Raw genomic sequence first — 13,665 nt, 5'->3', positions numbered from 1 at the left:
ATCAACCATACCGTCTCATGGCCCAAAACTGGCATCTAAGGTCCATCGACTGTGTGTTGGTTACAATAGACTTTACTTATTCTCATCTATTAATCTGGAAAATTAAATGAAACAGACTTTTTTTCAAAAGTGCAAGTCCCAACCAAGCCAGTGGAAACAGCAAGCATTAAATTTTTTTACACTCACAAGCCTGAAGGCCACGCATAATCTCCTTGCAAATTCCAAATTCTCTATACCAAAGTACGTTCTTAAGGGTATAACTGTACGTTACAAGCACAATCATTAATACATAAGGAAATCCAACAGTTTTTATCCCATGATCATCTGACTGTAGTTAATTACAAAAGCTATGCATTGTAGTCTAAACCAGAACCGTACTTCCAGGCTTCAAATCGCCGCTTCCATGCATACTGATCTTCTTTTGGAAGCTTTAAAACCCATGGCCTGTACCATACGAAACAGTGAATAATTATAAGGACTTTGTTTTTGTGGTCTTTACTGAACATAGGAAGCTCATATTTAAAGCGACCAGGATTCTTAATAAGGCATCTGACAAAGAGATCAGACAAATTCTTACTGGAGCCAAGGAGTGAGGAAGAGACTCAGCATGGTGTAAAATCCAAGGCCTATAAAGTGAACCATAAAGTCCAGTATAGAACTCAAACCCACCTGACCATCAGAAACACTAATAACATATATGAGTATTAACCACAAGAATCGTGCTCTGTAACACTGTTCAGAGATGCTTGTTTCTGGTACTTTTATGCAGATCACAGCCATGAAAAGTAGGAAGGGTAAGAAATGCAGATCAAACAGTATCTCAAAGTCAAACAAAATGGCATAGCTAAATGTAAGATGCAAATCCAGTTTTAAAAGCTGGCTTGTAATTAGATAGTTGTGGAAAAGACCACATTTTATTTTTCATCAATTGAAGCTCCTTTGCCCTTCAATTAGTTCCCATACCTAAAGCTACGTGCTATCTTTGCCATTTGATAGATACAAGATTTAACTTGTGGGCTTTCTCAAGGTAATTTGCTCTCTGATAATGTGTGGTGCTAGTCAGTATGAGTAGGTGCTCAGGAGTCAGTAGGTCCATCATCAGATAGGTGCTTGCTGGCTCTCAAACATAGAACTTGAGGTTATTCACATCATGTCACCAAACCTCCAGTGCAGTTCACTTACATTTGATCCGGCAACTAGAGCATCCTCATTGATATCTGTGATCTTAATTCCCACCTTCCCGATGTTTCCTTGAAAGCAAATTGCACTCAAGCATCTTTCTAAGCAATTATATTATTAGTTTTGAAGCTACTTGTGATCCTTTTTCTTTTGAGAATTAGGACAACTGGTTACACTACATTGAAGAAGCACTAGATGGTTAGAAGCTGGCTGAGCCAAAGCTTACAACAGAGCCTTCGTCAAGGTGTACTACTTGTACTAAAAAGCTACTGGATAATACCAGCGACTTCAGGGTCGTGTGCTTTTAAGGCATCTTAAACACCCTCAAGAAATCATGCCATGTGTTGAGTCCAAGTTCCATAGAAAAACGGCCTGTCAACAATTAAGATATCACATGGATCCTCTAGACATCCTCAGTGAAAAAAGTAACACCAAAAGGATAAAACAATCAACTACCTCATAGCGGCAGCCCTGCAGCAAAGGATCCTTATTGCTGCAAGCAACAGAAATTGACCACAATGCATCACGAACTCTAGTCTCCCCAGAGATTGTTGGCAGTGTTCATTCTGGCCCATGTAAGCCAACAATATAAATGGGAAGCCTAATAAAAAGTTGCTTAGTCTCTAGTTGGCCCACTAGAAGGTTCACATTGTAATGAAACCATATTCGTCAGGGTCAAAGACAAGAAATGAAGGCTTTTTGGAACTTGTTTGGTGACTGGGGCCAAAGAAACCATTCCTCTACAGCAGAGGCACTCTCTATGCCACCCTCATAGTCCAAGAGGTGCTTCCAAAAAGTATGTCAGAAAGGCCCACTCATCATCTTCCGACCATAGGAAGAGGGTACCTTCCTCAATCACCAAGTATCCAGCATGTGCTTCCTAAAAGCACATCTGCAAGGCCCACTCAGCATCAGCTTGCATAAGTATATGCCCGCCTGTTTGTATCCATGTAAGAGAAGAAACTTGTAGAGATCTCCAAGAAGGATGAAGTTGGCCACCACCACTTACCTAGGTCCAAATCTACCTCATCCAGAGCTTGACCTTCCTAGAACTGCCACTCAGCTTGATAATCGCAATTCACCTCCATGAGAGGTCTAGGAAGGGATTCCAATTGGCAGCTGCCTCACCCAGTTGGCACGTGTCTGCAGCATACACCAGTCCTATTCAGGATTCGGATCTCATTGGGGTCCTCATAAGGTGGCATATGTGAAAGGCATGTTGCCAGATGGTTCTTTGCACCTGGAGTTAGCATAGTCCCTTCTTAACCTTACAGGACGGCACTCACTATGGCCTTGGCATCTTTTATCTATTTCATCCAGCTTTCCTCGAGAGGCCTTGCATCTATGAGTAGTGTCTTTCACCTATTCCATCCAGCCTTACTTGAGAGGCCTTGCATCTATGTGATGTGTGGCTACTCTGCTCCAGCCATGCTGTCGAGTCCATGTACCTCCATGCTTTACTTCGTGTTGGAAAAGCTGGTAATGATAGCACCTACTATATAACTCTGGTAGCGATAGCAAGTGATAGCAGCTATATTGCAACCTGAGTGAAGGCCTTTCTGTTGATCTCAATCAGCCTGGATTTCTTAAATTCTTTAGAATTTTCAAAATAAAAAGATAAAACAAGCACCCAAATGTCCTTGCATCAGTTTAACAAAGCAAAGTATCCGACATTAAAAAAAAACTTTCAGCATTTGAATCTCGTCTGATAAAGCATGACAGTGGTGTCTTTTATGGCTTTAAAAGCATATTTGTCATTAAAATTGATTGGAATCTACCAGTTTTGCTGGATCTTATTGCAATTGCTGCTCACCTACTTTGGAATAATTAAAACATGTGCTTTTAACAACAATGAACTGATAGCTGTTTCATCAAAAAATAGTTTTGCAGCCCCTTTGACATTCCATGTTACAAACCAGGATTATCTCACCTGTCTGAAAATCGAAGGCAGTATATCAGGACGGCTCAGTACAACATGTCCTAATGTTTTTGCCAAAGGTCCAAACTGTATTACATCCTGAACACAAGCAAAAAAGCCTGATAAATGCGTAGCATCAACAAAAGTATTCTATGTGTAGCATTCCTTCCTCCAAATCACAAACACCTTCCTTGTTGGATCAAATTACAATCAGCATTTGTCTTGGAACTGTATGTCACCTGCAAGAAAGGCCGCAAGACTGGATCTCCAAGTTTCTGGGACAACACATGACATCACAAAATCAACAAGAGCCTTTTTCATTCGATTATGAGAAAGAAAATTTGCCAACCAAATGTCCATTGTTTACCTGCATACACTTGAAATTTGTTGCAAGGAGTGTGTTTATGAAATCAAAATCTCTATCAGAACCAGACTGGACTGACATAGCCTTCTGAAAGAGCCATGATGCGCTCAAGTTTGGCTGGAACTACCACCTTAGTAAGACATATGCTTTAAAATCTGAAAATACAACCATAAACCTGAAAATATGACAGGCTAACCATATAAGGATTTAGAAGAGCTAGACTGTCTTTATCGAGTAGGTCTGAATCCAGTGCCTCAGATACACCTGACCATATTCACCGATATAACTTGAAATCCGGAGATGAAGTTTTGCAAATCTTCTCTAACATTTTTACCAGTTCATGAAAACTTGAAAAACAGACCATGTAATCTCCTAGCTGCAGATGCACAACAAATTGTCAAATATCGTCCTAAGAGCCTTCTCAAGAAGCAAGAGTAACCTCAGACCACAATTACAAACTCCCAACAACATTCCAAAAGTGTGACAACTCCAAACCCCAAGTATCAATGCCTAAACCCTGAGGAAAGCATCAATGGATGACACAGATCTAGTATGTGAGGTCTCACACAAAAATAGGATTGAAGTTCCGAATTCTGTAGTCACACCTATTTCTAATCAAACGAGTTGAGATGAGACCTTGGTCAAAGGTTGAGCATAATATTAGTGATGATCAAGCAACAATCAAGCAAGGGTAAGACTGGCAAGCAAAATTCAACAAGCGATTCTGCCAAGAGCATCAATGCCCAATACATCTACATGAGAGACACTTGACATAGCAAGCCAAACCAAAAGAACATGATCTTCCTTTTATCAGACAATTGGTACACCTCAGAAGGTATAGCCAAACAAAAAGCTAGTCTGGCAGCCTAAAATGCTAGACCATGTGTGACAGTCGCTCTGTGCTCTCTCCCATCTCCCACAGAGATTGAACTAAACTTGAGTAGAGAATCTGCCCCAGGAGAGATGAGCCCAAGAAAAATATTTCCAAGATCAGATAATGGCAGCTGCAAATCTCACCTCGAGACTCATCCCAAATTCTGTAGCCCCTGATTAGATGAGAAAATTCAATGAATACTGCGCAGCCAAGGTCCCCCAAGAGCAAGTATGATGATTTGTAATCTCCAAAACAAAAGCTTCTGCCAAGACTGCTCGAAGGCTCCTTACAATGAGCTTCAATACAAGAGCTCTATTCTAGTTGTTTGGATCAATAATCCCCAGTCCATCTTTGGATCTAGGCTGAATGATGACACATCCCATGCAACATTTGCCTTGGTTGCGTTCCTATCCCCTCTTGACAAATTGAAGTTTGTGATAAGCAGCTTCATCTGGCTAGTGTGTGGCTTGGAGAAGGCCCAACAAGCAGTGATGTACCGGATGGTCGCAATAAAAACTTGATTAGCCACCACTACCCTCCTTGCTAGAGAGTCTCGTTGTGTTCTAGTAAAGGAGCTTCTGTATGATGCTGCTAATCAGTGGTGCCAACTGCTCTAAAGTGATGTCAATATCAACAGGGCATCACTGCAGTTCCTTTGGGAACTTATGTGCTATATATTCATAGAAGGTGAAGATATTTGTCCATGCTGCCCTCCCAGACAAACCAGTTTGAGTATGGTGAATGATATGTGACATTGAAAGGGATTCAAAGAAGGCCTACATTGAGGAGGTCCCAATAATTAAAAGTTCTTGTCCAAGCCCTCCTCTCCAGGACCCATGCCAGAAGACAAGGCCCGCAAGTGATAGCATGAATCTTCTTGTATATATAAAACACATAAATGTGTGTGTGTGTGTGTGTGGACCTCCTCCTCCCAAGAAACCCCTTGCTTTGAGATCATAGGACCTTGGCATTGGTTAGATTGGGATGATTACTACCAAAGCCAAAGTAGAATGAAAAATTTATAGGGGAACCTCCTCTCTCAAGAAGAGAACCAAACTAACACAAAGGATTGTGGTTGACCTTATCTTATTATCTAAGGGCAAGAAATAAGGGTTTAAACAAAACAAAAAAATTCATTAGTGAAAGTGCTACAATAACCTATCCCCTGCAACAGATGGTCTACCCTTAAGCCTTTACAAAGGTCAAAGCCTTCCCAAAGAAACTAGCAAAAAGTCACTTGACTAATCTGGTCCACAAATCTATAGGATGACACCATGGGGCCTTCATCCACCCACTCACACCCCTTGAGCTAGTTCCAAAATACTAAACTATTAACATAGGTGTACATGGAATGCATGTGTAGGTCCTTTGTTCTTTCACACACTCCTTTTACTTGCAAAATAGTATGAAGTCTTTCCTAGATGAATGCACCTACAAATATTCGATTCATATTATATACAATGTATTTTGATAGCATTTCCTTATGAGCCTTAACATCCCACATTCTTTGATGCTAGATTTTCCACCACTTGGTGATTCACTAGCTTGGAATGGTCCAACCTTCCACCAAGCCCACCACAAGGCAGCTTGGTTATCCTAATCTTTCAAGTTAAGCTCTTGCCTTACAAAGGATTAGGGCCGCACATCCTCATGGTCAATGCACAACCATTCTACAATTGATGGCTTGCTTCAATTTGTTGCTTCATGATTCATGAAAAAAGGTAAATTCCCTTTGTTCTCGTTTTCATTTCTCATCCAACAATGAGAGTGGGGAGAAGCCTTTAACTTGCATAATTGGACAGCTACATCTTCTGTTCTTATTTGAGTCATGGGATTTGATGATGCCACAATATCTCATCTTGAATTGATAAAATTAGGTTCTCCCTCCTTGGCCATGTGACAGCTACATCTTGTGTTCTTAATTAAGTCATGGGATTTGATGATGCCACAATATCTCATCTTGAATCGATTAAATTAGGTTCTCCCTCCTTGCTTCAATTTCTTGCTTCATGATTCATGAAAAAAGGTAAATTCCCTTTGTTCCAGTTTTCATTTCTCATCCAACAATGAGAGTGGGGAGAAGCCTTTAACTTACATAATTGGACAGCTACATCTTCTGTTCTTAATTAAGTCATGGGATTAGATGATGCCACAATATCTCATCTTGAATCGATTAAATTAGGTTCTCCCTCCTTGGCCATGTGACCTGATCTGACTCGGTTCTTAAGCTCTTTTGTACAGGAGCTCTCTTGCTAACCTTATCCTTGTGATTGACTTTAATTCAAAACTATTTATGTCAAATAACACCTTTCACAAATACATCTTATCAAAGATAGTTAAATGACCATCTCCTATACAGTCATATCACCTCTTGAATTGAGGCCTTCAAGCTCACAATCCTTGAGTGTGTTCAAAAAATTTCTCTCTAGAGAATTGAGCTCTTCAAGTTCACAATCCTTGAGTGTGTTCAAAAAAAATATCTCCTTATCTTAATATAAACAAAACCATATTTCTTTTCTCAGAAGCAAAATAAAACCAGCTCTCTTGGCGTTACTTCACAAAGAAGACGAGGCATGATATTGCATCCCCTTGCTATTCTTCTTACCTAAAACTAGTTAATTAACTTTGAAGGGGTTAGGGTAACTAAGAGACAATGAACAATAAAGGCGAATAAAGAATAAGGAATAAATACATGCTCATGCAGTAAAAACACTGTGCAAGGTGAATACAAAACCTTAAACTCCCATGTCTCTAGGACTCGGGCAAAGAGTAAGAGCTGACAAGTGTGTTGTACTCTTAAGGCTCCTGAAATGCAGCGAATATTCTCTGCAAGTGATCAGCAGCAGCAAAGGCAGATCAGGGTGATGTATCTGTCCCGATCAAGCTGATCGATGACAGCAGCAACAGGGCACCCTGAACAGAGTGAAGTCAGGCAGAGCAGCAGCCTAACATACAGGTATGACTGAAAATAGAGATCAGCCTGAATTGATGACTGATCTGAGGGAGGGAGAATATGTTGGGTGGCAGTAAATTACTGCAAACACAGCCTTTTGGCAGTGAAATCTGGTGGCTGTTCACAACAAAATCCTCCAAGCTGATCAGGGCGACAATATGCAGCAATCAACATGGATCTGAAACAACTCTAGGATGCAGTAGGAGTGACAATATCAGCTTCCAGGGGATGCCTCAAGCTCAGAAAGAGCTGGCAACAACACGAACTAAGGTATCTACCAAGGAGAGGTGTAGATAGCAACGTAGACTGGGCACCAGCTGATAATGAACTTGCAGTGACAAGATAGGGATGAGTAGTGGGGAGCTTGTCTATTTATAGACGAGTGGATCTTCCCAAATCAGGGTTTGGCTTATGGGACATAAACACTTTCAAAGGGACGATTGAGTTTTGGGGCTGCAATAAAGAGCTAATTAGTTTATAATACATTTTTTAGCTCAACACCCCCTCTCAAGCTCAAAACTAGAAACACGAAGGGACTATAAACATAATGGAACCACTTTGAACTTTTTTTTTGTTTGTTTATTTATTCTTTTGATTGACCATTTTTGTCCTATCAAGCATTTGTGTCCCCAAGGGAAAATGAAAAGGGATGACTTGATCCAACACACCACAAAACAAGCAACCTATCCTGACCACTTGTGGGGTCAGTAAAGAAGGAAAATACAGGGGGTATGTGTGTAGACCTGCCATATAAATTGCCCAAGGAGACCGCCATGTGAATTGCCACAAATATGGTAGATCCAAAGTGACCACTCTCTAATCGAAAAGGGATAAATGCACACAAATGCATGTTTACAAGAACATAATGCCAATGCATGAGGTATTGCAAACGGCAATGAAATAAGTCATGCTCAAGCAAAATGCTATGTAATAGTGCTACTTAGACAGTGCCCTCACAGGGGAATTGTTTACTTGCCTAGCCGCCCCTTTACAATCATAATCATCCTGATGATATTGATAATGAGATAAAGAATAGAAATAATGTCTATGAAGTAATCAAAATCCTATAAACCAAGAGAAGAACATTGCCCGTCTCACCATTGGATGGTGGAAGGAGAAGTAAGCACCCCCTCTCTCCCCAAGATGTCGATGTCGATGTCGATTGGGGGAAGGAGAAACATCCAAAGAAGAATGAGATGCATGACTGAAAACCTATGAAGTGAATGGCTTCCAAGGTCGCCTCAAGAAAGGCAAGAACTTGGCCTCAGGAGAAGAATACTCCATGCTGGTCTAAAGTGTGAAGCCCCATCAAGGAAGACCACATATATAACACACATATCTAGAAAATAAACCGTGGGTGGACAATTTGGTATTCCTTGATGAAGAGTGAGTATGAAGGTGTAATCATGTTTGATGTTGAGAGTGTCTTTGTGTTTGTAGTTCTTGATGTGTTATTCTCATGGTTTGTTAGCTATATTAAGTTCATCATAGAACAATTGTAAATGGACACCCTCTCGATACACTGTTATCACAAAGTGTTGGCCATAAAAGTGTGATGCTATATGTAATGTTACATGCTTTTGCTAAATTTATAACATTTTGTGCAGTATTTTAGTTTAAAAGGAGCAAAATTCCAACACTTACAAAATCCCATGGGGATAAAATATCACAAGACAATATAGACAATACAAAGCATCCTTGTAAGGGACTTCCTTCCATAACATAAAATATACAATGGGAAGTCTGTTACAAGGTATGAATGATAAAAAAATTAAGTGTTAGAATCCCGGCTCTTGAGAAAAGCATCTCTTCTCCTCCTCATAGTCTCCATACTACCCTATATCCTCCCTCGTCTCCCACAGAGAGCATGGACACTCTGTGTCCAAGTGTTCGAGAGAGTCTCTACACTAGACATGTCTAGTAATTCTATAGCGTGGCTGTAGCTAGTGGCCCATATATATCAAGCAATAACGCTGGAAATGAGCTCCTATCTATAACAATGCCCTTGAGTCAATCAACACTTTTTGTAAGAACTTTGGTATGGCAATCCTGCTCACAAGACGCCCCAAGACAAGATAAGCATGACACCCTTGTACATCCTCCTATTAGCAAGCTATGCTTCTATTTGTGCCCAAGAAATTGTCCCCTAGGTAACAATCATAGAGTCTACAATGCTTGAAACACCACCCTAAGGCCTCTTTGCAAAACCTCCTAAGCCTCAGGGAAAATCCAAATATAGTATTTGTGTCTCCTCTAGCTCCCCACATCTAACACAAGGGACATGGACTCTACCATAGCCAAGCCATGTATCAACTAGCTAAGCTCTTGTGTGCTAGTAACCAAATAAAAAGTGAAATATTTCTAGGGCTAAAACTGTTCTCCAATCTCCTCTAGAAGTCAACAAGGAAAGGCAATCATATACCTTGTGTATGTTGCGTGAGAGTGCTATGGTGTGTGAGACAGGAATGAGTAGGGATAGAGCTGAGAGCTGAGAGTTGAGAGTGAGGAAATTGAATGTGAGTGTACTAGTGTGTTCACTGGTACACAAAGAATAAAAATGTATTTATATGTTAGGGTACAAGTAAAGGGTGTGTTCATGGGAGTTTACACCCACCAACCTCCCACTTAAAGGCCCGAAGTGGTACCTTTAAACTATCCAACTCCCACTAGTCAAATGCAATGCTCATGCTGAGCCTTTGCAAGGCTTTTAGTGAGATCATCTGTAGGGTTATCTTGGGTTTTGATCTTAGTCAGTGTGACAATACCATCATCCAAGACCTATCGAATGAAGTGATACCGAACATCTATGTGTTTGGTACGTGCATGAAACATGGCATTCTTAGCTAGACATAGTGCACTCTGGCTATCACAACCAAAGACTGGAGTATGTAAAGAAAGACCAAAATCCTTGACCAAACGGCCAAGCCAAATAGCTAATACTGCTATGAAGGGATACCTTATGCATCAACTTGTGGTTCTTTGATGTACACCATGGTTGCAACTCGTCCAAACATTGCTCGTGCAGTGAGAGTTGTTACTAGATTCATGTCTAACCCTGGTAAACCACATTGAGAAGTAGTGAAATGTATCTTTAGATACTTAAAAGGTACACAAGACAAGTGTATATGCTATGGAAACGGTACACTAGAGTTGCAAGGATTTTGTTATTTGGACATGGCAGGAGATCTTAACACTAGAAAATCTACCAGTGGGTATGTCTTTACTTTGGCTGGTGGGGCTATTTCTTGGTGTTTAAGGTTGTAGAAAATCGCAGCATTGAGTACTATAGAGGCTGAATATATTTCAGTCACCACAGAAGCTTCTAAGGAAGGATCTTTTGGGCAATCAGCTTTACTAAGCTTTGTATATGGCAGTAAAGGCACACTAGGAGGCTTAGCATTAGCCATAATAAATCTGTTAAGTACTTTGCTGATGTACTTGTCTTGTGAGAGAAACAACAAATGCTACTCTCTATCTCTTTTAATGCACATGCCCAAAATTGTTCAGTTGCTCCCAAATCTTTCATTGAGAAGATTGAACTCAATTGTCTTTTAAGAGTATGTAAAGTACTCTTATGCTTTTCTGCAATCAGCATGTCATCCACATACAAAACCAGCACAATAAGGCTTTCATCATCTGCCTTTTTAGTATATAAGTAGTGTTCTGCATGACTGCGTTTGATTCCATGGTTGAGCATAAAAGTATCAAACTTTTTATACCACTATCTAAGGGCTTGTTTCAGCTTACAAACTAAATGCTCTTTCCCTAGAATAGCAAAACCTTCAGGCTATTTCATGTACAGCTCTTCATTCAGGTCACCATGAAGAAAAGCAATCTTCACATCCGTCTGATCCAACTCTAAATCCAAGGATGTAGTGAGAGCAAACAAAACATGGAGCATAGTCATCTTCACCATCAGTAAAAAAACCACCCGGAAGTCTATGCCTTCCTTTTGTGTATAGCCCTTAGCAACCAAACGTGCCTACATTTCACCTTATAAACCCATTTAGGAATAGCTTTTCTATCCTTGGGCAAAGGTACAAGCTCCCATGTGTTATTTGCATATAGAGACTTCATCTCTTCTTGCATAGCAAACTCCCACTTTCTCTTGTTTTCACATTTGTGTCTCTATAAATGTCAAAGGCTCGCCTTCATCAGTCAATAAAATACAATCCAAAGATGGCTGAAACCTCTGTGGCTGCCTTTTGATACATGTAGACCTTCTCACCCAATGATCTGTGATGATAGGCAATGGGCCTACATCCTCAGGTATGTGCACATCATCACCTAATGGCTGATTTTCAGCATTTTCTTGCTGCTGTAACCTGTTTTTGACATGTTCTTCTTGCTGTCCTAATCCATCAATTTGCTATCCATTATATTTTGGCTATAGCACAATAGGTTGCTGCTCATTTTCAGCATCAAAAGGGTGAGAATTTTCAGCTAATGATTGGTGAATGACTGGCTGTTCATGCTAAAATTTAACCTTCTTTTTGTCAAGGTCACCACATGTAGCATTTTTTAGTGGCTTTGCCTCATTAAATACTATGTCTTAGCTGTGTACTATTTTCCTATCCTGAGGAAGCCAAACTCTATATCCCATCTCTCCCTCATGTCCATATCCCATGAAGATGCCCTTGATAGATTTCATGTCTAGTTTAGTCCTTTGATTTATAGGAATATGCACAGATGAACTATAGTTTTAAGAGCCTCTCCACAGAACTGCTGCGGGACATTAGCTGTGGACACTATGCATTTGACTCTCTCACAAAGTGTGAGATTATATCTTTCAGCCACGCCATTTGATGCAGGATTGTAAGGGGCTGTCAACTCTCTTTACATAGAGTAAAAACACTTTCTCCATACTAGCCATCAATGCAAGAAAGATATCATGGGTACCACCTCCTTGATGCTCTCCATCACGTCTAAACCCCTCTAATGCTGCAAAGTCTCTGCCTTTGTGCTAGAGATGGTAGCTTAAGAAATGCAAACAACTTTCCTACTATAGTAGCTACCTACAATGTGCTGAAAATTCCAATGGATGTTGGGTTGCCATGTCCTCCATAGTAGTAACTTCTTCTATAGATCCTTGCCTAGGAGAAGGCCCCTTGCAATAAGCACCATCAGTGCTTTACTTTGAGTGCCTAAGTCAATCATCCCCACCAAGCCACCTTAGATCTAGGCTGAATAATCACACCCTAGGCTATCGTAGCCCTCCCATGACTACTATCTCCACCTAACCAGATCAAATTCTTAATGAACCACTTCACCTATGCAATGCATGAGTTAGGGAAGGCCCACTAGCAGGTGATATACCACATGGTAGTAAGCAAAGCTTGTTTAGCCACTAGCACTTCTCATATGGACTCCAATCAGGCTGTTGAGTATCCCAAACCCAAAATCCATCGGATTTGTGCTCGTTGATAAGATCTCCTAAAGCTCTACAAAAAACCCCCACCGCAACTACAAAAGCCCCAAAGTTCTCCTCATCCCCATCCAAGTAGATAGTCGTGTCATTTGCAAATTCTACACCCAACAACTCCTCAAACATTGGGACGGGCAATTTGATGCCTCAAATGCTTGTCGCTATATCCCTCAGAAAAAGACCTCATGGCCCTTGCTACAAATTGGACGAGAAGAGGTGCAATGGGGCATCCCTATCTCACCGACCTTTGAATGCTAGCATTGTCACCCCTAGAACTGCCATAAGAACCTTGCTATAAATTGAGGAGTAAAGAGCTGCTAGTACTTCAATCCATTAATTTGGAAAACCCACCCTCAGCATGTGCCCTCTAGGAACTCTTGATCAACTTGTCATAATCCTTCTCAAAATCGAGAAGCAACACAATGAGGTCTACTTCCTAAGTCGTGCAAGAGCTGTGGATCCCTAGAAGACAAAAATATTGTCCAAGATGTTGCGCTTTATGAACAAAACCTATTTGGGGAGGGTGGATGAGGTTTAGCATCAAAAGAGATAGCTTGAGACTAATCATTTTAACAAGGTTCTTATATGCTGGTCCAAGAAAAGTGATTGGTCTCCACTTTGTCTTTGTTGCCTTTCGAAATGAGGTGAATCAATCCCTTATACAGCCTCTCTAGCATATCTTGCAATACCGTAATCTCCTAAGAATGCTGCTAGGAGTCCTGTGTTGACCACGCCCTAGCTCAAGAAGAAGGCCCCATCCAATCCATCTTCCCTTGGGCACTTTCTTGAGGATAGTGCTAGGAAAGCCTCCACAGGCTCCTCCTTTGAAAAGGGGGCCATCAAGTATACATTAATAATGCCTATGACCACCCTCTTGGCACTCTACCTCCTGTGGCCCCTAGGCCAAAATATCCATCTTCTATCCTAAGTATCCTAGCACCGTGTTTGGAGT

General features: G+C 40.8%; 1 protein-coding gene across 2 annotated transcripts in view; it reads right to left on the bottom strand.

Annotated features, from left to right (window-relative positions):
• Window positions 1-209: 209 nt before the first annotated feature.
• LOC148030347 (Lycopene beta/epsilon cyclase protein) overlaps window positions 210-13,665 on the bottom strand; it is a 217,051-nt gene continuing 203,595 nt past the window's right edge. For both annotated transcript variants that reach the window (XM_087686658.1, XM_087686659.1), the window contains 6 exons: window positions 3,658-3,725; window positions 3,465-3,578; window positions 3,337-3,372; window positions 3,110-3,196; window positions 578-669; window positions 210-444 (listed from right to left, as the gene is read on the bottom strand). In XM_087686658.1, coding sequence (XP_087542784.1) covers window positions 348-444; window positions 578-669; window positions 3,110-3,196; window positions 3,337-3,372; window positions 3,465-3,578; window positions 3,658-3,725 — 494 coding nt within the window. In that variant the 3' untranslated portion in view covers window positions 210-347. The remainder of the gene's footprint in view (window positions 445-577; window positions 670-3,109; window positions 3,197-3,336; window positions 3,373-3,464; window positions 3,579-3,657; window positions 3,726-13,665) is intronic.

The sequence above is a fragment of the Lygodium microphyllum genome, chromosome 10, assembly GCF_053477565.2.
Source record: "Lygodium microphyllum isolate KBCC chromosome 10, Lygodium_microphyllum_v1.1.10, whole genome shotgun sequence".
NCBI classification, from domain to species: Eukaryota; Viridiplantae; Streptophyta; class Polypodiopsida; order Schizaeales; family Lygodiaceae; genus Lygodium; species Lygodium microphyllum.
This window is presented reverse-complemented; position numbering and strand designations above follow the sequence as displayed.